This window comes from Ceratotherium simum, chromosome 40, assembly GCF_057802395.1.
Source record: "Ceratotherium simum simum isolate JZ-2026a chromosome 40, ASM5780239v1, whole genome shotgun sequence".
Classification (NCBI taxonomy): domain Eukaryota; kingdom Metazoa; phylum Chordata; class Mammalia; order Perissodactyla; family Rhinocerotidae; genus Ceratotherium; species Ceratotherium simum.
In genome coordinates this window covers 4,426,767-4,446,166 of record NC_141939.1, presented here as the reverse complement: position 1 = coordinate 4,446,166, position 19,400 = coordinate 4,426,767, and the positions used below count along the sequence as shown (strand labels likewise).

Sequence of the window (19,400 nt, the reverse complement as noted above, 5' to 3'; positions counted from 1 at the left end):
GGGAAAGGTTGTGTGGGGGGAGGGGGAGGGAGGAGAGAGGGTGGGCATGCTGTGGATGTGGCACATCCTCTCCCAGCCCTAGGAGGAGGGCTCCTAACAGTGTAACTTATTGTGTCCCCGCGTATTTATTTGTTGTAAATATTTGAGTATTTTTATATTGACAAATAAAATGGAAAAAATTAAACTGTTACTGTGATGGGGATAAGACATTTGGGATAAAGCCTTCTGAGTGCCAAGAGGGAAGGCTCCCTGTGGGTTGAGGGAGGCTGGACTGGCCCCACCTCCCCATAGTCCTGGGGCAGCTGCCCCTTCTGTGGTCCCCGCCTGCCTGCACCCTTCTCCAGAGCAGGGACAACCCAGGCTCCAGTGTTTTCCCACAGTGGTGGCTGTGGGGCTGGGAACCAGACCAGGGCCACAGCCTGTTGGGAGCCAGCCTTGGCTCCTGGCCAAAGGGAGAAGTCAGGGCATTGGGAGTCAAAGCCAGAGAGGAGGAGGGGCCCGGCCTCCCAGGACTGTGGGACAGGGGAACTGGGAGTGAGGGCTGAAGGAGGGGAACTTCCTAGAAGCAGCTTAAGGTTGTGTGGATTGGCTTGTTTGAGGATGGGGCTCCCAACTAGCTTAGGGGAGGAAAGATTACTTCCAGCCTTCTAGCCTCCAGGAATGTTGGAGTCTTAAATGCTTCAGCTACGTGGGACATGGAAATTTACCCACTGCCACCCAGTGGGCACCAAGCCACTGTCCTATGGAAGGAGTGGTACAGGCCCCAGCCTGGATTCTGTACTTAGTGCCCACAGATAGAGGCAGTCCAAGTAAAGTGCCTGTGCACTTGACTGGTCTCGGGGCGCCTGCTGTGGCTGGAGGGGAGGGCTGGGACCTGCTGACTGGGTGTGCTACCTTACCGCAAGGTCAGTAAACGTCAGCCGGAGGATGTTTTGACATACGAAGGTGGATTCAGTCAACCAGGCGCCCACTGTGGGGCTGGGGGCTTGGGCACAACCCAAGGCCCTGTCTCTGCCCTCGGGGCTTACCTATAGCTGCTCCTAGTGGCAAGTAATTTGTGGCCACCTGCCTCCCACGGATTCTCAAGAACCGGGCAGGAGGGGCGTGAGGATTTAGGGTGTCCCTGCGCCGTCTTTCCGGGCCGGGGGTGGTGCGGGAAAGGGGGCGAAGGTCCTTGGGGCGCGCCCCGCGACTCCCTGCCCCGGGGAGCCCGGTGGGACAAGGAGAAGCGGAGGGGGGCGGAGGGTGCTGGGTTCTGGGGAGCGTTACATAAACGCTCCGGGCCGCGCCCGCCTCGTCCCCACACCCTACACGGCCGCGCCGGCCGCCCTCCCCGGAGTCCGGGCCCGGGACCCCACGGCGCGCGGCCCTCCGCTGGGCTTAGGACGCCCTCGCGCGGCCGCCTCGGGCGCGGCCCGGCGCCCGCCCCCGGCCCCGCCCCGCCGCGCTGATTGGCTGTCACGCTAAGGCCTGACACGCGACTGGCCGGCCCGCGGGGTCGCGGACTCGAGGGCGCCGCGGCCGCCGAGTGGCCAGATCCCGGCGCGCGGGCGGCGCCGCCCCGCCCTCCCCTCCCGCCGAGGCCGCGCGCGCGCCAGCCGGTGGGCGGACGCCGAGGAGGGATGGCGGCGCCGCGGCGCTGCGCGGACGGGCCCTGCTGCTCCCGCGGCGGCGCGGCGGGCGGCGTGCAGCAGACGCTCGACGAGATGGACTTCGAGAGGGGTGAGGCGGCGCGGCCTGGCCGCCCGGCCGGGAGGCTCCGGCTCTGCCCCGGCCCGCGGGGCGGAGGAGGCGGCCGGGAACCGGGGCCCCGAGGGGAGGCGGCGGGGGGCCGGCCCGCCCGACCCGGGCCTCTGGGCCTCGTGGGGGCGCGGGCGGGCGGTGGGCGCACGGCTGCCGCGTGACGGGGAGCCAGCCGGGGACCGGGCGCGAGCTCGGCCTGTAGAAACGTCGCCTCGCGTGCAGGTGGGGAAACTGAGGCTTTGGTGTCGGTAACTTTGCAAGAGACTGGGCCCCCCCTCACCTGGGGCGACCCCGGGAGACTCAGGCTTGCTCAGGTACCAGAGAGGCGCTGGGCAGCAGATTCTGCTGGGGTGCTGCACCGCCCCGAGGGGACGGAGCTTCAGACCAGGGGGGCTGCGCTGCGAAGGGACTAACACGTGCGGAGCCGCGGCGTGAGCGCCGGTGTGTCGGCAGTGTATGCTTTAGACGTGGCACAGGTGGCCCTCGAGGCGGGTGACGTTCTCCCTACCTCCGGGACCCAGAGGTAGCTCTTTTGCCCCGACTCTAGGGGATGATGTCGCCAGTAAGGAACAGAGTCGGGCTGAAAATCGAGTCCCCTCTTCCCGGGAACCTGTGCGTCCTCGGTCAGCGCAGAGGCAGCCCTGCGGTAACAGGGCTGGCCTCGGTCGCCGGGTGGACGCGCCTGCCCTCTGTGCATCCCCGTGTACCTTAGTGTAAGGTGGCTCGTGCGCCTGCCCACTTCCCACCCTGTCGCCTACTGCCGTCCTGCGGGCCACCGAAGTACTTCCCTCGGGGGCCTTCCTGCTCCACTCCTGCCCGCCTACAGTGTTTTCTACTGACTACACAGAAGCCAGAGTAACCTTTTCAAAGTTGTAAATCAGATAGTTTCATTAAATCCAAATTCCCCGCATGGCCTCAAACCTCTGTGATCGAATCCCTGCCTGTTGCGCTTCCCTGCCCTCATTTTATTTCTCATCCTTTTCTTCCCCCGGTCACTGTACTTCAGCAACCCTGGTCTCCTGTTGGTTTCTCAAACATGCAAGATCTCTTCTCACTTAAGGCCGCTGTACTTGCTGTCCCATCTCCTTGGAATGAACTTCTTGCAACCTGTAAGCTAGCTAATGTTTTTCCTTCTGGTCTGAGCTCAAATGTCACCTCCTCAAAGAGACCCACCTTGAATACCCCATTCTAGTAATTCTCAACTGGGGGCAGTTCTACCCCTTAGGGGTGTTTGACAATGTCTAGAGACATTTTTGGTTGTTACAACTGGGAAGGTGCTACAGGCATCTAGAGACCAGGGATGCTGCATACATCCTACAACGCACAGGACAGCTCCCCATAACAAAGAATTATCTGGCCCAAAATGCCAAAGAAACCTTGCCATATCCAAAGTAGGGCCCCTTCCCCTCAGGTTACTCTGATACAATCAGCTTGCTTTCATCAAAGCAGTTTTTACAATCTGACAATTATTTTGTGTGTTTACTCCTTTATTATCTATTTCTGGCACGTGGGAAAGATCCTTATCTCTTGTCGGTGTATTTTTTTTTTCTTTGGGTCTTCTTTCAGAGTTCATTTTCCTTTCTCCTGAAGTATATTCTTTAATAGTTTTTTTAGTGCACATGCTTCCCAAGCATGTGCATGCGTGCATACACACACACACACACACGCACGCACGCACTTGAAAGATGGCTTAGCCAGGTATAAAATTCTATGTTGAGGGCCGGCTCCGTGGCTTGGCGGTTAAGTGCGCGCGCTCTGATGCTGGCGGCCCGGGTTCGGATCCCGGGCGCGCCCCGAGGCACCACTTCTCCGTCCAACGCGAGGCCGAGTCCCACGTACAGCAACTAGAAGGATGTGAACCTATGACATACAACTATCTACTGGGGCTTTGGGGGGAAAAAAATGAATAAATAAAATCTTAAAAAAAAAAAAAAAAATTCTATGTTGACAGTTATTTTTTTTCCCTCAATCCTTTGGAAATATTGTTCCGTTATCTTCTTGTATCTGCTACTGCTGTTAAGAATTCTGCTGATAATCTAATTGTTATTCTTCAATGAGTGATGATCTTTTTGGTAACTTCTAAATGTTCTCTATTCTTGATGTTCGGTCATTTCACTATGCTAGATTTGTTTTTATTAATCCTTCTTGGAATTTAACGTGGTTTTTCTTCTGAAAACTCATAGCTGTCTTTACTTTAGAATAGTTCTCAGATGTTCTCTCTTTAAACATTGCCTCTTTCCCATTCTGTCCAGTTTCTCTTTGTTTTTTCATTTTGTTAAGCCCCTATTAGACATATGTTTGTATATTCTGTCTTCCATGTTTCTTTACCTGTCTTTAATATTTTTCTCTTTACCATTCTGCATTTTGTGTGATTTCCAAATCACTAATTCTCTCTTCAGCTGGGTTTGCTTTACTGTTCAACTATCTGTTGCTGTTTTATTTCAAGGATTCTACTTTTTAATTTATTGGCTTTTGTTTCAGATCTGCCTGTTTGTTTGTTTTTTTTATTCTTAATGTTCTATTGATTTGTGGATTCTATTCCTTCATCTCTGAACACATTCAAGTTGTTTTAAAGTCTTTTAGATTGTGCTATTATGGCTAATTTTTGAAGCATGCATTTTCCCATTTGTTGTATTTGCTGACTGTCTTACATGGCAGTGGACTGCTTCTTGTTTTGCAACTTTTAATCTTTGAGCTCACGGAGTGAGGGGGGTTCCTCTGAGATTTTCACACATATCTTTGCTGGCTTCTAGAGGCATCCTTACAAGGGCATTTTTTTAACAAGTTGCCTCTGCCTGGCCCTTATAGGGTTCACTTGTCTGGATCAGTTTTTATGACAGACCCAGATTATGACAGATTCTTAGCTTAGGGGTTTTGCTCCCTAAGGGTAATGTAGATAGAGGTCCCACACCTTCAAGTTGCATAGATCAGGGTACCTGATTTTTTAGATTTGTTCTGCCTTTGCTGTCTTCTCACACCTATTCAAATGGTGCCTTTTCTCATTTCCTTTAGGTTTCTGTTCAGATGTCACCTTATCAGAGATGCCATCCCTGATCACTGCTTATACCCCTTCTCTGCTTTATTTTTCTTCATAGCACTTAGCACCACCTGACTTATTTCATATATGTATTTTTTTCTTGTCTGTCTCCTTTAATTAGAATGTACGCTCCATAAGACTAAAAAAGGCAGGGGGGATCTTTTGTTCTCAGCTGACCCCTGGTGCCCAGAACAGTGCCAGTTACATAGTAAGGATTCAGTAAACATTTGCTGAATGAGTGAAGAGCCTGGGCATGGTGGCCTGCTGCTCTTCAGGGCAGCGGAGTGGAGATTTTTCAGTCCCCATTCATCCATTATGTGCGCTTCCTGCCTCCCGTCTTTGTGCACAGAGCTTTGCTCTAGTTCCCTGCCATGCATGTGGCCTGCACCTTTGCTCCAGAGCCTGCTCAGGTGTTCAAGCCAGAGCCCCTGAGATGTGTGTCCAGTTCTGAGGACTCTGGATTCTGCAGATTCAGTGCCTGCTCACCACTTTGGCTGTGGTTTTCACCTTGTTCTGGCACCTAGCAATTTTCCTTTTCTTGTTTTTGAATTTGACTTATATTCAAACATTTCAAACATTGCTTTATCCAACATTTGTGTGTTTGAAGTGGGAAGAAGGGATATCTGTGTCTGCCCAGTCCTACTGCCTGATTAGACAGGCCCCTTGTCTGTCTTGTTCACAGCTGTGTCACCAGCACCTAGGACAATCCTTGGCACAGAGGAGGTGCTTAGTTACTATTTGTTGAATGAATGAGTTCCTCACGTTATAGATGAGAAAATGGAGTTCAAGACGTAAAGGAGGCACTAAAAGTCCCCAGTCATTCAACATTATTCACTACCTTGGTTGTCTTTCCACAGGAATCTGGTCGGCAGCCCTGAATGGAGACCTGGGCCGAGTGAAGTATTTAATCCAGAAGGCAGCGGACCCTAGTCAGCCCGACTCGGCCGGCTACACCGCCCTGGTGAGGAACCCAGAGTCAGGAGAGAGGCTGCAGCTTAGGGAGACCGGCTCTCTGAGGGGGGTTGGCGCTTACCTTCCATCTCCTCCCTCCTGTTCTCTCCCAGCAGAAACCCCAGCAGGGTTTCTGTGTTACGCATCATGTGAACCTGGGTTTTTTAAATTAGTGTAAATGCTTGACATCACTTATGTGACTTCATTTTCATAACAATCCCATGCGGTCAGAATGGTTACCATCCCCATTTTCCAGTTGAGGAAACTGATGCTATAAATGAGGAAGCTTGCCCAGGCCACACAGCGAGTGGGGGTGGCATCTGAGACGATTCCAGGCCTCTCGCTCCAGAGCCCCTGCTCTCAGCCTTCTACCACCCTTGTCACCTGCCTGGGTTCTGCAGTCTGACTTTGCTCTGTTCCCTGCAGCACTATGCCAGCCGCAATGGGCACTACGCCGTATGCCAGTTCCTGCTGGAAAGTGGGGCTAAGTGTGATGCCCAAACCCATGGGGGTGCCACTGCCCTGCACCGGGCCAGCTACTGTGGCCACACTGACATCGCACGGCTTCTGCTTTCTCATGGGTCCAACCCCAGGTTGGTAGATGATGATGGCATGACCAGTCTACATAAGGTAGGGCCCCTTTCCCCCTTCAGAAACTTTTTTTATTGTCATTATTAAAGTTATAACATGTTCACTGTAGGAAAAAATGGGGAAAACACAAAAGCATAAAGTAGAAAATAAAAATCATTTGATATCTCAGTGCTCACCTGTCATCACTTTAGGCTTAATGTCCAATTTTCCAGCTTTTTTCCCGTGCATGTAAATTAGAATTAAATGTGCAGCGTCCTTTTACTTTTCTTTCCCTTAGTGATGTGTCCTGAATGCCTTTCCATATAATTAGTTTTCTGAAACTTGCACCTACTATCCTGTAGTCCACTTTCCATACTGTAGCCAGAGTAATCATTTAACTAAACGCTTTCTGACTAGAAATACCTACACATGGTAAACAGTTTTTTTTTTTTTAATTTTTATTTATTTATTTTTCCCCCAAAGCCCCAGTATATAGTTGTATGTCATAGCTGCACGTCCTTCTAGTTGCTGTATGTGGGACGCGGTCTCAGCATGGCCAGAGAAGCGGTGCGTCGGTGCGCGCCCGGGATCCGAACCCAGGCCGCCAGTAGCGGAGCGCGCGCACTTAACCGCTAAGCCACGGGGCTGGCCCGTAAACAGTTTGAAGAGTACAAAAGGGTGTACCTTGAAAATGAGTTTCCCTTCCACCCCTGACCCCTAGTCCCTCAGTCGTCTAGGTCACTTCCCTTAAGGCATCCACTTTTACCAATTTCTTATGCATCTTTGAGAAGTGGTTTATGTATATGGCATATGTGTGTAAATTTATTCCTCTCTTTTAAAGGAATGGTTTTAAAAAGCAGTTCTGGTCATGCCATACCTTAGAGTCCTTCAGAGGCTTTTACTGAGTCCTTAAGCTGGTCTGCAAGGCCCTGTGGGGCTAGCCCTGCTACCTGTGCAGTTTGTCTTGGGCTCTCAGCCTCTCGTCCCCTCCACTCAGGCCCTGCTGTCTTTTTCACTTTCTTGAGCCTACTACTCTGTCACTCCCGGGCCATGTGTAACAAGCTCTTCCTGTCTGGAAGCCTCTCCTCTCCTGTTTTTCATCTGGCTTATTTCTCTCCTTCCTTCTGGACCTCAGCTTCTACATCACACCCTCAGAGAGCTTTCCTATTCCTCCGACATGGGAACTCACCCAACCGTACGCCCCAAAGCACCTGTACTTGACTTTTCTCAACTCTTCTCCCTGAAATTCCCTGTTTGAGCTCTGTCTCTCCCTGGAGAGAGCTGGGACCTGACCTTGTTTACTGTGGGAGCCCCAGCACTGCGCACAGGTGCTCAGTGGGTGTGTGCTGAGTGAACAACTGGAGGTTTCGTTTTGTTTTGCGACCATTGCCAGTTGGAGAAGCATATTGTTTATTTCTCAAAGGTCTAAGCTGGTGGTGCTCAGATGTTTTACTGCCGCAGCTCGCATGATGGGTGCTTACAGGCAGGACCCCACCATGATATAGCTGGCTGGTGCGCACAGCTTATGGCATTTTCGATGCATCTCTATCCCTTTTTCTCTCATTCAGAAAATGCAAATGTGTGAGAACTGAATTGTTCTTCTTTCTGTTTTTCTAAATAACTATTTGCAAACATTGGCACTTTTTTACAAAAAATTATTTGGAATGCATCTCACAACTGCTCACAACATACCACTGCCTGTATTGAGGCAACAAAATTGAGAACTTTGGGTCTGTACTCATTAAGAGGACCTGCTAAATAAAGATTCGGATTCAAATTTGAGATGCTGGTTGCTCCTAATATCAATTTTGATAACTCTCAAAAGCCACTGAGTCTGTCAGTTTGTCTGTTGGGAGGAGTAGGGAATGTAGTGGTATAACATAGTTATCGGGAGTTCGGACTTGGAGGTCAGACAGACCTGATTTAGAATCCCCAGGCTGCCACACTAGTTCTGTGACCTTGAGTGAGTTACTCAACTTCCTGTTTTTTTGAGGAAGAGTGGCCCTGCGCTAACATCTGTTGCCAATCTTCCTCTTTTTCTTTTTTCTCCCCAAAGCCCCAGTACGTAGTTGTATATCATAGTTGTAGAGCTGTAGCTCTTCTATATGGGACGCTGCCTCAGTATGGCTTGATGAGTGGTGAGTAGGTCTGCGCCCAGGATCCGAACCGGCGAAGCCTGGGCCACCAAAGCTGAATGCGTGAACTTAACCACTATGCCACTGGGCCAGCCTCAGTTACTCAACTTTTATAAGCCTTGGTTTCTTCATCTGTAAAATGGGAATAATGATAGTTCCTACCTCTGATGGTTATTGTGAAAGTTTAAATAAGAGAGTCTTTGTAAATCACTTAAACTCAGTTATTTTTTGGAGGAGCTAGGTTAGAAATTGACGTCCAGATTGGGATCATCTATCTCAAAGGAGAAGAGAAGAACCTGGGCCCACATTTCTCTGTTCATCTGAAAGTTCCCAGAGGGCAGGGGCCGTGTCTGAGGTATCTTGTGCCCATGGTGCCCAGCACCCTGTAGACGATCTGAATGTTCGTAAAAGACATTTAGAGGGGGCCGGCCCAGTGGCGTAGCGGGTTAAGTTTGCGTGCTCCACTTTGGTGGCCCAGGGTTCACAGGTTTGGGTCCTGGGCGCGGACCGATACACTGCTTGTCAAGCCCTGCTGTGGCGGCGTCCCATATGAAGTAGAGGAAGATGGGCACGGATGTTAGCCCAGGGCCAGTTTTCCTCACCAAAAAAAAAAAAAAAGAGAGAGAGAGATCCAGAGTTCTGTACCTGTCTTTAATGTGCAGGCCTAGACCAAGAAGAACAGCTGCTGAGCAAAGGACTCAAGAAAGAAAAACTCAAGCTAGCTGCCAGAAAGGAACTGGAGCACTCCATCAGTCTGTATGCAAGCCATTGGGATTCCATAGGAAATAGGGGAAATCTGCTCAAACAGCCAGAGTCACCATTTCCAGGAGACCTTTTTTAGGACCAAGAGATCCCCAGAAGTGGAGCAAAGAAAGAGCAGGCCCCAGGGGGGTATGGCTTTTGATTCAGGCCTCTCTCCACAGGCTGCTGAAAAGGGTCACGTGGACATTTGCTCCCTCCTGTTGCAACACAGCCCAGCCCTGAAGGCCGTCCGGGATCGGAAGGCACGACTAGCATGCGACCTGCTGCCCTGCAACAGTGACCTGCGGGACCTGCTGGCCAGCTGAATCGCCACCCTTCTGTCTCAGGCTGCCACACAGACTAGCTCTCCAAGCCCTCGCCTTGGTCAGCATCCATGGTGCAAGGTGGGAAACTGAGGCTAGAAGACTCAGGAAGAACCCCATTCTGGCCACTGTGGAAGCGAGGGAGTGGATTTAGTGGGGCCACAAGTGCTTAAGCCTGGACAAATGGTCATATTCTAAATTAGTTCATATGGAAACATCCATTTGGAAAAAGTAAAGTTATATCCTTACCTCATCCCATGCACAAACATAAATTTCAAGTAGATTAAATATCTAAATATAAAAACACAAAACTATGTAAGTATTAGAAGAAACTATGGAAGATATGACAAATTAAAAGCTGCTTTCTAGCCACATGACCTTGGTCCAGATCACTTTCCCGGCGTGTCTCTGTTTCCTCATCTGTAAGATGAGCATGATTACAATGGGCCCTGCCTCCAGGTCAGCGTGGGGATTAAATGAGGGAGGATGTGGAGAGAGTGGCCCTGCACGCAGTGTATCAGAGCACCCACTGCCCCCAGACCTGATCAGCACTCGTGTTTATACCATAATTTCATTAATTTTAACAATCTGATAAACAAGTGCTATTGCTTTGTTTTATTTTGCATTGCTAATTACTAGTGAGGCTGAACACCTGTCTTCTGTGAACTTCCTGTCCATACCCTTTGCCCATTTAAAATTTTTTTCTTTTTTTGGTTTATAGTTGTTGTTTATGTATTCTGGATATTGATCCTTTGCGTTTTATATATATATATATTTTTTTTTTTTTTCTGTCATGCTGTCACTTAACTTTGTTGGTATCTGTTCATGGAAATGGTACAACCACTGTAGATGGCAGTTTGGCAGTATCTGTTAAAATTTAAATGATCAGGGCTAATGTTTTTATTTCTCTGTAGTTACCTAAAGAAGTATTGATCCACGTATGCAAATATTTATTTACAAGGGCATTCACAATGATGTGCATTGGAGCGTGGGGTGTAATGTAAAACAAATGGAGGTAACCTAAGTGCACCCCAACTGGGGAATGGTTAAATTCTGGTACACACATCACTGCATGCAACGCGGCGGAGGGCAGTGTGTGCTATTGTGGAAAGAGTGCCGAGTCGTCGTCATTGTGACGCCTCCTAAAACAAAATATGTCTGTAGAAATATGTGTGTATATACACAAAACATACGGGAAAAAAGTAAAGAGGACATCAATTACACTGGTCCCCAGGGTCTCCTCTGGGCCACTGGCGAGAGTGGTTAGTCAAGCAGGTCTTGAGCTGTATTTGCTACATTAGGATTTTTTACAAGGGGTAAATTTTTTTAATAAGTCAATAGCAATAATAAGTTAATACCAATTAATTTCATGTGGGAGAAACTAGTTTTCTGCTGAGAATTTCAGTCAAGCCTGTTGATGCAAATGCCCCTGTCCTGGAACATCGAAGGAGAGGAGTTTTTGTGGCGACAGTGGACGCCTGAGCTAAAGTCTGACTTTTTCTTGTCTGTCTGCCCTCAGTCTGGTCTAGGTGACTCTTTGCCTCATAACCAAAGGCAGGAAGTCACCTTTGACAAAAACACCCTGGAGCATAAGGACTGAGTTTCTTTAAAGAGCTCTGGGTTCCCCAGGTCTCAAAACTTGGAAGTACTTACAAGAAGCCAGCTGTGGGTGGGACCATTTGCGGCCCTTTGAGGCCTTGGATTGAACTTGACCCGTAGTCCTCTCTCCTTGTTCTGGTCGTCTCTGCTCAGGTTGCTCCAATTCTGGAGTTTTATTTACTAGCTATCAGATTTCCTTTCAAAGGTCAAGGCAGAGTTCAAGGCACAGCTGGGTTAAGGGCGGGCTTGGCGTCTTTGGGAGAATTAGCAAGTTTGACTTGGGTGGTTTAAGACAGATTGCTCTGCGACTGGGTTAATGGTTAACACTCCATACTTAGACCTGGAGCGGATCCCAATCTCACCTTCCCTGTGGAAGGGCACACTCCCTGCCCAGGAGAGCGCCTGGTGGGGGACCTCCATTTGGGGCATGGAATACTTTTCAAGAGGCATGAGGTGCTGATGACAGGCTGGTCTTGGCTCCTGATGGTGGTGTATCTTTACATGTTGGCTCCTGGAGTGGTGAGGGAGAAGAAACAGGACGTGTGCAGGAGAAGCAGGGGTCTGGGGAAGGAACCACCAGGAGTCGGGAGGGCAGCCTTGAAACTGGCTGGGAGTTGGGAAATCACTTGACGCCTGATTTCCTCACGTAGGTGCTGTGAGGATTCCTCTGTGAGGAGGGTGCACCTCCTGGGCCTGTCTTTGCCAAGGTCCTCTTCAGGGTTCTGGCTTGCTTTTGCTAGGGCCGTCAGGCTGGGTCTTTCAGGGTCTCAGGCAGCAAGACTTACAGCAACATGGAGGCTCATGCTCGACTCTTTATCACGAGTGGCATCTAGACAGTGGGAAATATTCCCCCTGAAGCTGGGCTAGTGGTCCAGGTACCCCAGGACATGGTTTATTGGTTGAATTACCCCTGAGTAGATGTGGAGGATGGCACAGGTGCAGGAGAGTGGGTGTCTGAGGATACAACTGACTCAGCTCAAAACAGCCTTTCTCCTGCCTGCAGCGGGCTGCACGCTCACACTGGTATTTTGGTTAGTGTTACAGAGCCACAGAGTTATCTGGCCCATGCGCAAGCTCTGCCCTGCCTTGCCCCTCAGAGACGGCTCTCCTATAACAGGGCTGAGCAGCGCAGCCCTTGTCACTGGGGGTGTGAGGAGTCGGGGGACTATGGACTTCATCAGCATCCAGCAGTTGGTAAGGACGTGGGGCAGAGGGGCGGGAGGCCAGGCAATCGTCTCAGCAGAATGAGGAGGTCCGGCTAGAGGAGGGCAGGCAGCTGTTTTCTGTGGCCTGAGGATCACGTCTTAGGAGCAGAAACTTGCAGTTCTTTTCTGGTCTGTCTGCCCAGTTCTCATGGGAGGTGGTGAGGAGGTTAGGGAGCAAGAGAGGGGAACTGAATGGAAAGAGGTCAGGTGATGGTGCACATGAAAATCCTGGAGTTTAGTGAGTTTTGCCCTGGACTGTGATGGCAACAGAGGAACAGGAAATGGACGGCCTTGGAAGACATGAGCAGAGCTGGGGTGTTGGTTAGCTCAGTTGCTCTGGAAATGGTCCAGGGGGTCTGGCAGCCTTGGTTGGGGAGGGGGGAGAAGGGGGCTCTTGAGTTCCCTGGGCGGTGAGAGAAACAGTGACACTAGTGACACTTTGGGATGTCTGTTTTGGTGAGGTGGGACATGGAGGGTAGTGAGGCCCAGGAGGTCACATTGTCCCACAAGCCCCACCGTGGGCCAGGGTCGCAGCTGGCCCCAGCCTGGCACAGCCTCTGCCGGGAGGCAGGTGGCAGGGCCTGAGAAGTGTTAGGTTGCCAGAGCTTGCTTTAGAGGGAATATAGTTCTCCGTGGCTGGAAGCCATAGGCTTTGCCCTCCTATCATTCCAACCTTTTCTCTCCCCCTAACATGCTTACTCCCCAATGCTCCCCAGCTCCTGAACTCCTGGGGGTGGGGGTCGGGGTGGGGGAGGAAGAAAAGAACAAGTCCCATAACTCATTTATCTTCACAGCTCCATGAGGTAAGTGCTAGTTTTACCCCATTTTACTGATGAAGAAACAGCTTTAGGAAGAGCCAAGATTTGAACCCAGGAATTCAGAATTTTACCCAGGAGGCCTCTCCTCAGTCCCTCTGAGCTTGGGTCAGGTGGCAATATGGCGTTATCTGGTAGGAATGTAAGGACAACGACCCAGGAGGGAAGCTGAGGTGTCATCTGCCCTGATCTTACCTGGACACAAGCCTGGCAGTATAAATAGATGTGCTGTCATGCCCCTGACCTTGTGATCCTACTGACTGGACAGAGCAGGCAGCAGTCAGCTACCCCCCTGGGCCTTGGGCGACACTACAGTTGGTGAGAGCCAGCAACAGCCACAGGGATTGGGGAGCATGCCAATGTTCCAGTCCGCTGGGAAGCTTTGAGAAGGGTCAGGCCAGCTCTCAGATCCAAAATACTAATCTTTGTAGGTCAGCTCTTGTCAGGGTCTGCACAGCTATATTTTCTGAGGGCTCCTCCTAATTCTTCTGATTCTTTATCCTTATCCTGTTCCTGTAGGTAAGTGGACAGAGAGTCGAAAGGAAAGTGTTGGGATGTGGACATGGAGTTCCTGATCCTGGAGGCTGGCCTAGTGACTGGAGTCACACCCCAAGAGGCTGTGGCCCGGGAGAAGTGGAGACTGGAAGAAGAGAAGAAGAAGAGAGTGAGTGATGCTGGGGTGGCAGGGGCTAGTCTGGTGTGGGCAGGCTCTGAGAAGCGAAGGCCTTGGAGAGCCAGGGACTCAAGGTCTGAGAGACACCTGAGCGGCTGGCGTGTCTCCTGTGGGCAGGGAAGACGAGGATTAGAATAACCAAGAGCCTGCCCCCAAGGCTCCCATGACAGTGGCTGATGGCTGGCATGGGCTTGCCTTCTGCCCCCTTTCTGCCCCAGCTTGAAAGATTTAACAGTTCCCGACTTAATTTGGAGAATCTGGCTGACTTGGAAAACTTGGTTCAAAGACGGAGAGAAAAGCGACTGAAACGCCGAGTCCCCCCCAGGGCACCTGAGCCCGAGGTTAAGGTGAGTGACAAGTTGGGGGCGCACACCCCCAGGGCCAGAGTTCATGAGGAAGAGCTTCCTGGCCCCTCACTGCCGGCCACCACCACACAGCCAGTGCCTGACAAGCCCGACAAAATCCATTCTGGAGCTGCCACCACCCGTCCCTGCCCCCCAGTGTTTGTTTGCTGGGCCAGCCAGAACCAAGTCCCACAAACTGGGGGGCCTAAACAACAGAAATTTATCGTCTCACAGGCTAGACATCCAAGATCAAGGAGTCAGCAGGGTGGTTCCCTCTGAGGGCCCTGGGGAGAATCTGTCCCCGCCTCTCCCCCAGCCCCTGGCGGTTGGTGGCAATCTTTGGTGTGCCTTGGCTTTTGGACGCATCACCCCAACCTCTGCCTCTGGTTCGCATGGAGTTCTCCGTGTGCTTGCCTGTGTCCAAATGGCCCCTTTCCATAAGGACACCGGTCCTATTGGATTAGCGCCCACCCTACTCTAGTATGACCTCATCTTTAATAAAAGCTGCAATGACCCTATTTCCAAATAAGGTCACATTCTGAGGTCCTGGGGTTAGGATTTCAACGTACGAACTTTGAGGGGACGCAAGTCAACCTGTAACACCCCCCACCCAATGCCTATTCAATCGGAGTCTCCTGGAGGTGGGCTTTTAAAATATTATTTGTACAAGCTGACAGCATGCTGTCCTCAGCCAACTCTTTGGGGACCATGTTGCTAGACTGGAGAAGCTGTGATGTCCTAGAAGCTACAGTTTTGGGGAGTGACTGGATCTTGTCCTTCAACTCATCCAGGGGCAGCCCCAGGCCCGGCTGGAGCCTGTGGACCTGGAGATGTTCCTGAAGGCAGCTGCTGAGAACCAGGAGGCCCTGATTGACAAGTACCTGACAGACGGAGGGGACCCCGATGCCCACGACAAGGTAGTGAGGGTGGGGCGAATAGGACTGCAGCATCAGCAGCTGCAGGGGTGCTGTCTTCAGTGTGTTCTAGTTTTATGGGGCTTTTCTGTTTTATGGGGCACGAACTCGGTGGTGCCTCCTGAGCCGGGAGGGAGAGGCCCTTCGCATGATGGGCGAGCAGGCAGCTCTGTTCAGGGAATCCAGCACTGGGAACAGGGTCGGGGGGACCTCTAGGGAGTGGCCGCACACGTTCTGCCTGATCTCCTGTCTCCACGCCCAGCTCCACCGCACGGCCTTGCACTGGGCCTGTCTGAAGGGTCACAGCCAGCTTGTGAACAAACTGTTGGAGGCAGGTGCCACTGTGGACGCTCGGGACTTGGTGAGAACCGGGGAAGGCCCATCCTCACAGCAGACCCCTGCCTAGCAGCCCAGCACGTCAGCGTTCCTGTGCTGTTTTTGTTTTGCAGTTGGAGAGGACACCCGTGTTCTGGGCCTGCCGTGGAGGACACCTCGACATCCTCAAACAGCTGCTTAACCAGGGAGCCCAGGTCAATGTTCAGGACAAGGTGAGGGGCGCTCCGCTGTGGGGTGGGCTGTTAGGAAGAGCAGGTGAGCGGGCACAGCAGCTGAGGCTGTTCCTGGAGAAGAGAAAGCAGAGCCCTCTGCAGTTGGGATGAGGCCTCGCCACGCTGGAGCGACACTAATGCTTACTCGCTCCCTTAGATCTGGAGCACCCCCCTGCACGTGGCCGTGCGCACAGGGCACTGTGACTGTCTAGAGCACCTCATCGCGTGTGGAGCCCATGTTGACGCACAGGACAAGGTAGGTGCTTGGTCTTTCCAGCTTGGGGCAGCTCCACTGGGGGACAGTGACTGAGGGAGCCTGCACTCAGTGACGGTACTGCTGACCTGATCCTTCTGGGGATGGGGAGGTTGGGAGGATGACATCCACTTTCCTGACAGGAAGGGGACACAGGTCTACACGAGGCCGTGTGGCATGGCCGCTACAAAGCCATGAAGTTGCTGCTGCTCTATGGAGCCAAGCTGGGCATGCAGAATGTGGTGAGTACGAGCAGGGCCAAGGCCCTGGCCCCTGGGCCGAGGAGGGTGAGTGGAGTTCCTAAGAGGAAAGAAAGGACTGACCCTGCATCCTTGTTCCCAGGCTTCAATGACCCCAGTGCAGCTGGCACGAGACTGGCAGCGGGGCATCCGGGAAGCACTAGAGGCCCATGTTGGGCACCCCCGTACCCGGTGCTAATGACGGCAGCAGACCTGTGGGTCACTCCAGCCACCATTCCATCCCCTTCTCCTCCTCCCCTCCTCACGCCACTCAAGCACCTGTACCCGTGTGTGGTCCTTACCTCTCAGTCCTGATTCCTCTCGCGGTGGTTTCCTCAGTCCTCCAGGGCAGCCCTGTCAGGACTGAGGAGCAGCACCGAATCCGGCAGGTAGATCAAGCAGACCTCCCTGGCTCCAGGTCTCAGGGGTGGCCCATTCCCTGCCAGGGCACAAGCTAGGAAGGGCTGACACAGAGGACCATGGGTAAGCAGGAAACAAAGTGGGTCCACACGAGACACCATGCAAGTGGGAGCCCAGGATGGAGCAGAAAATGACAAGTCCTAAGCCTCGAGCTGCCCAGGGCTGGGTGCTAGAGCTCCTTGGTGTTCACTGACCCCCAGTCTAGGAGACTGGTTACGTCCCTGCCCTTCACAAGGGCCAGTCTCCCGTCGGGTGGTGCTTCAGCACATGGCCAGCAGCCGCCATCCAGGCCACACAGATGCCAGGCATTTCTGCAGCTGCCCCATGCCCTCGGGCGGGGTTTCTCCAGGGGACTTCATTCCTATCAGCAGCAACCCTGATAGTGTCTGGAGCGGCTCTAGACAACTTTGGTCTTGGGGACTCTGGAGTTGGGCCTGGCGGTCTGGAGGGGGCTGCTCAGCAGGTTTGAGGCCCCACTGCAGCAGAAGTCCAGGACCAACCTGGTTGCCCTAGAGGCCCCAAGACCGATGAGCTAGAGCTAGTACTTATCTTAGGGAAACCCCGTGCCCACTGTCCAAAGGCTTTGTTCAGGCCTGCCTGCTGCATGCCAGTTGCCGGCTGGTGGCTCTCCTTATGGGGTGAAGCGCCGGGGTGCTGGGGATTGCTTGTGGCCCACTCAACTTTTGGGGCGGTGGCCCGTAACCCTACTGTGCCGCAGGCGCTGCCGCTGCCGCTGCCCTGGTACTGCAACTCTTGCCTGGACCCCGCGGCTGCTCCTGCTCTGCTTTATCCTCCCTCAGAGGCAGGACACCAAGGAGCTCAGAGCTCAGCCCGAGGGGAAGCAAGGAGGGCGAGGAGCATACCTCCTCCTGTCCTCGTCTGCTAGCTGGTGGTAGATTTAGGACCCCACTTAACACCAGCTCTCCTAAAGGCTCCTTCCTCTCCCCCGTCCTTCCTGTTTCCAGTCGCACTGGTGTAGACCTGTACTACTGGTGGGGCTGGGTCCTTAAATGCCAGAAAGTGAATCTTTAAAGAACTCTGCCCTAAATTGAGAACCACAGGCTGAGGGATGGGCTACAAGATGAAGGTTAGCCTCCCTCACACCAGGTTCCTGGCTTGACATCCATTTTGCAGCAGTTATTTTTAGTCTAACTTCTCAGGCCCAGAACAAGGCAGTTCTTACTGTGTGACAAGCTGACAAGAGCCCCACACCAGGGGCTGCTCTCCTTCCTTCATGTGGGCAGCTCCTGCCCTGTGGTGACAGAGCCAGTGTTCACCCAGACACTGAGGCCATGGGAGAGACAGGTATTCAAGTTCATAGAGAAGACGACTCCCCGTGCAGAAAATGGGGGCACTTAAGCAACTGACAAAAATACCTTTTTATACACATCTGTATTTTTTGTTCATTAAAATTGGTTGATTACCCATCATAGCCTAGTCGTGTGTTCCGGGCTAGGGGGGGCCCGTGCGTTAGCCCCAGGGCCTTGTCTTCCCCGGCGGCAAAGCTCAAGTGTCAACCTCGCCGGCCTGACAGCAAGCTAGGCCCCTAAGTGCAAAATGTGCGGTCCCAGCACTTGGCTCTTATGCTCAAGGCATCTCTGCTCATTGATGGACACGTTCAAAGAGCAGTGGTTCTCAGCCTTGCCTGCTTATTAGAATCACGAGGGAGGATTTTAGAAGTCCTGATGTCTAGACCGATTAAAGCAGAATCCCTAGCGTGGGAACCAGGTATCAGTGTCATCATGCAGACAACATGCTTGTCTATGTAGCAAATCCTAAGGAATCAAATCCTAAGGAATCTAAACACCTACAAGTTTGGCCAGATCTCAGGATCCCAGATAGACATATAAAAGCCTATTTCAACATACTAGCCATGACTCCAAACACCAAAATTTAAAACACAGTTATCATTTACAGTTGCTAAAAAAAAATATGAAATGCTTAGGTGTAAATCTAACAAAACATGTAAGGACTTGTATGCTGAAAACTACAAAACTACTGAATGAAATCAAAGAAGACTGAAATATAGTGTTCATGGATTAGAAGACACAACATAATAAAGATGTCAGTTCTACCCAAATTGATACACAGGTTTAAGGAGTTCCAACCAAAATCCCAGCAAGATTTTTTGTAGATGTAGACAAGATTATTCTAAAATTTATAGCTAAAACAATTTTGGAAAAGAACAAAGTGGGAGGAATCAGGCTACCTGATTTCAAGACTTATTATCTAGCTCCCAGTAATCAAGAGTGTGGTATTGATGGAGGAACAGACATAGGGATCAGTGGAACAGAACAGACAACCCAGAAACACACACAAATATGCCCAAGTGATTTACGACGAAGATCCAAGTTATTCAATGGAGGAAAGATAGCCTTTTCAACAAATGGTGCTGGAACAACTGGACATCTATAGGCTAAAAACAAAAACTTTGACCTAAGTCTTATACCTTATACAAAAATTAACTCAGAGCCAGCCCTCATGGCCTAGTGGTTAAAGTTCGGCACATTCCACTTTGGTGGCCCGGGTTCAGTTCCCGGGCATAGAACCACATCACTCAAGTTTGTCAGTAGCCATGCTGTAGCAATGGCTCACACAGAACCAGGACTTAGCACTAGAATATACAACTATGTACTGGGGCTTTGGGGAGGAAAAAAATAAACTAACTCCAAATGGATAACGGACTTAAATGTAAAACAAAACTGTAAAAATTTTAGGGAAAAAAAGACAATCTTCACAATCAAGGGCTCGGTAAAGAATTCTTAGACGTGACACCAAAAGCATAATCCATAAAAGAAAAAGATCAGTAAATTGGAATTCATCAAAATTTGAAACTTTTGCTCTGTAAAATATCCTGTTAGGATGATGAAAAAATAAGCTACTGACTGGG

At 51.3% G+C, this 19,400-nt stretch overlaps 2 protein-coding genes across 4 annotated transcripts; both read left to right on the top strand.

Annotated features, from left to right (window-relative positions):
* The first annotated feature begins 1,578 nt into the window (after positions 1–1,578).
* Positions 1,579–10,390, top strand: ANKRD39 (ankyrin repeat domain 39). Of its 2 annotated transcripts, none has more exons than XM_087426176.1 (4): positions 1,579–1,722; positions 5,638–5,741; positions 6,158–6,324; positions 9,099–9,351. In XM_087426176.1, exons 1-4 carry the CDS (start codon positions 1,623–1,625, stop codon positions 9,223–9,225), a joined length of 498 nt encoding a protein of 165 aa, XP_087282302.1. In that variant the 5' UTR covers positions 1,579–1,622; the 3' UTR covers positions 9,226–9,351. The 2 variants fall into 2 exon arrangements, with proteins under 2 accessions (XP_087282302.1, XP_087282301.1); XM_087426175.1 differs by lacking the exon at positions 9,099–9,351 and adding an exon at positions 9,360–10,390 and having other exon boundaries at positions 1,580–1,722; positions 6,158–6,361.
* On the top strand, positions 9,495–17,940 carry ANKRD23 (ankyrin repeat domain 23). 2 transcript variants are annotated; one of them, XM_087426173.1, is made up of 9 exons: positions 9,495–9,581; positions 13,639–13,783; positions 14,011–14,139; positions 14,928–15,053; positions 15,313–15,411; positions 15,500–15,598; positions 15,756–15,854; positions 15,995–16,093; positions 16,194–17,940. In XM_087426173.1, exons 2-9 carry the CDS (start codon positions 13,682–13,684, stop codon positions 16,287–16,289), a joined length of 849 nt encoding a protein of 282 aa, XP_087282299.1. In that variant the 5' UTR covers positions 9,495–9,581; positions 13,639–13,681; the 3' UTR covers positions 16,290–17,940. The 2 variants fall into 2 exon arrangements, with proteins under 2 accessions (XP_087282299.1, XP_087282300.1); XM_087426174.1 differs by lacking the exon at positions 15,313–15,411.
* Positions 17,941–19,400: the final 1,460 nt, after the last annotated feature.

Bases quoted from the DNA above. Each gene is read 5' to 3' on its own strand.
- ANKRD39 (XM_087426175.1), top strand. From the start codon at position 1,623: ATGGCGGCGCCGCGGCGCTGCGCGGACGGGCCCTGCTGCTCCCGCGGC. The intron at 1,723-5,637 runs GTGAGGCGGCGC...GTCTTTCCACAG, and splicing joins CGAGATGGACTTCGAGAGGG to GAATCTGGTCGGCAGCCCTG. The intron at 5,742-6,157 runs GTGAGGAACCCA...TGTTCCCTGCAG, and splicing joins CGGCCGGCTACACCGCCCTG to CACTATGCCAGCCGCAATGG.
- ANKRD23 (XM_087426173.1), top strand. From the start codon at position 13,682: ATGGAGTTCCTGATCCTGGAGGCTGGCCTAGTGACTGGAGTCACACCC. The intron at 13,784-14,010 runs GTGAGTGATGCT...TTTCTGCCCCAG, and splicing joins AAGAAGAGAAGAAGAAGAGA to CTTGAAAGATTTAACAGTTC. The intron at 15,599-15,755 runs GTGAGGGGCGCT...TCGCTCCCTTAG, and splicing joins AGGTCAATGTTCAGGACAAG to ATCTGGAGCACCCCCCTGCA.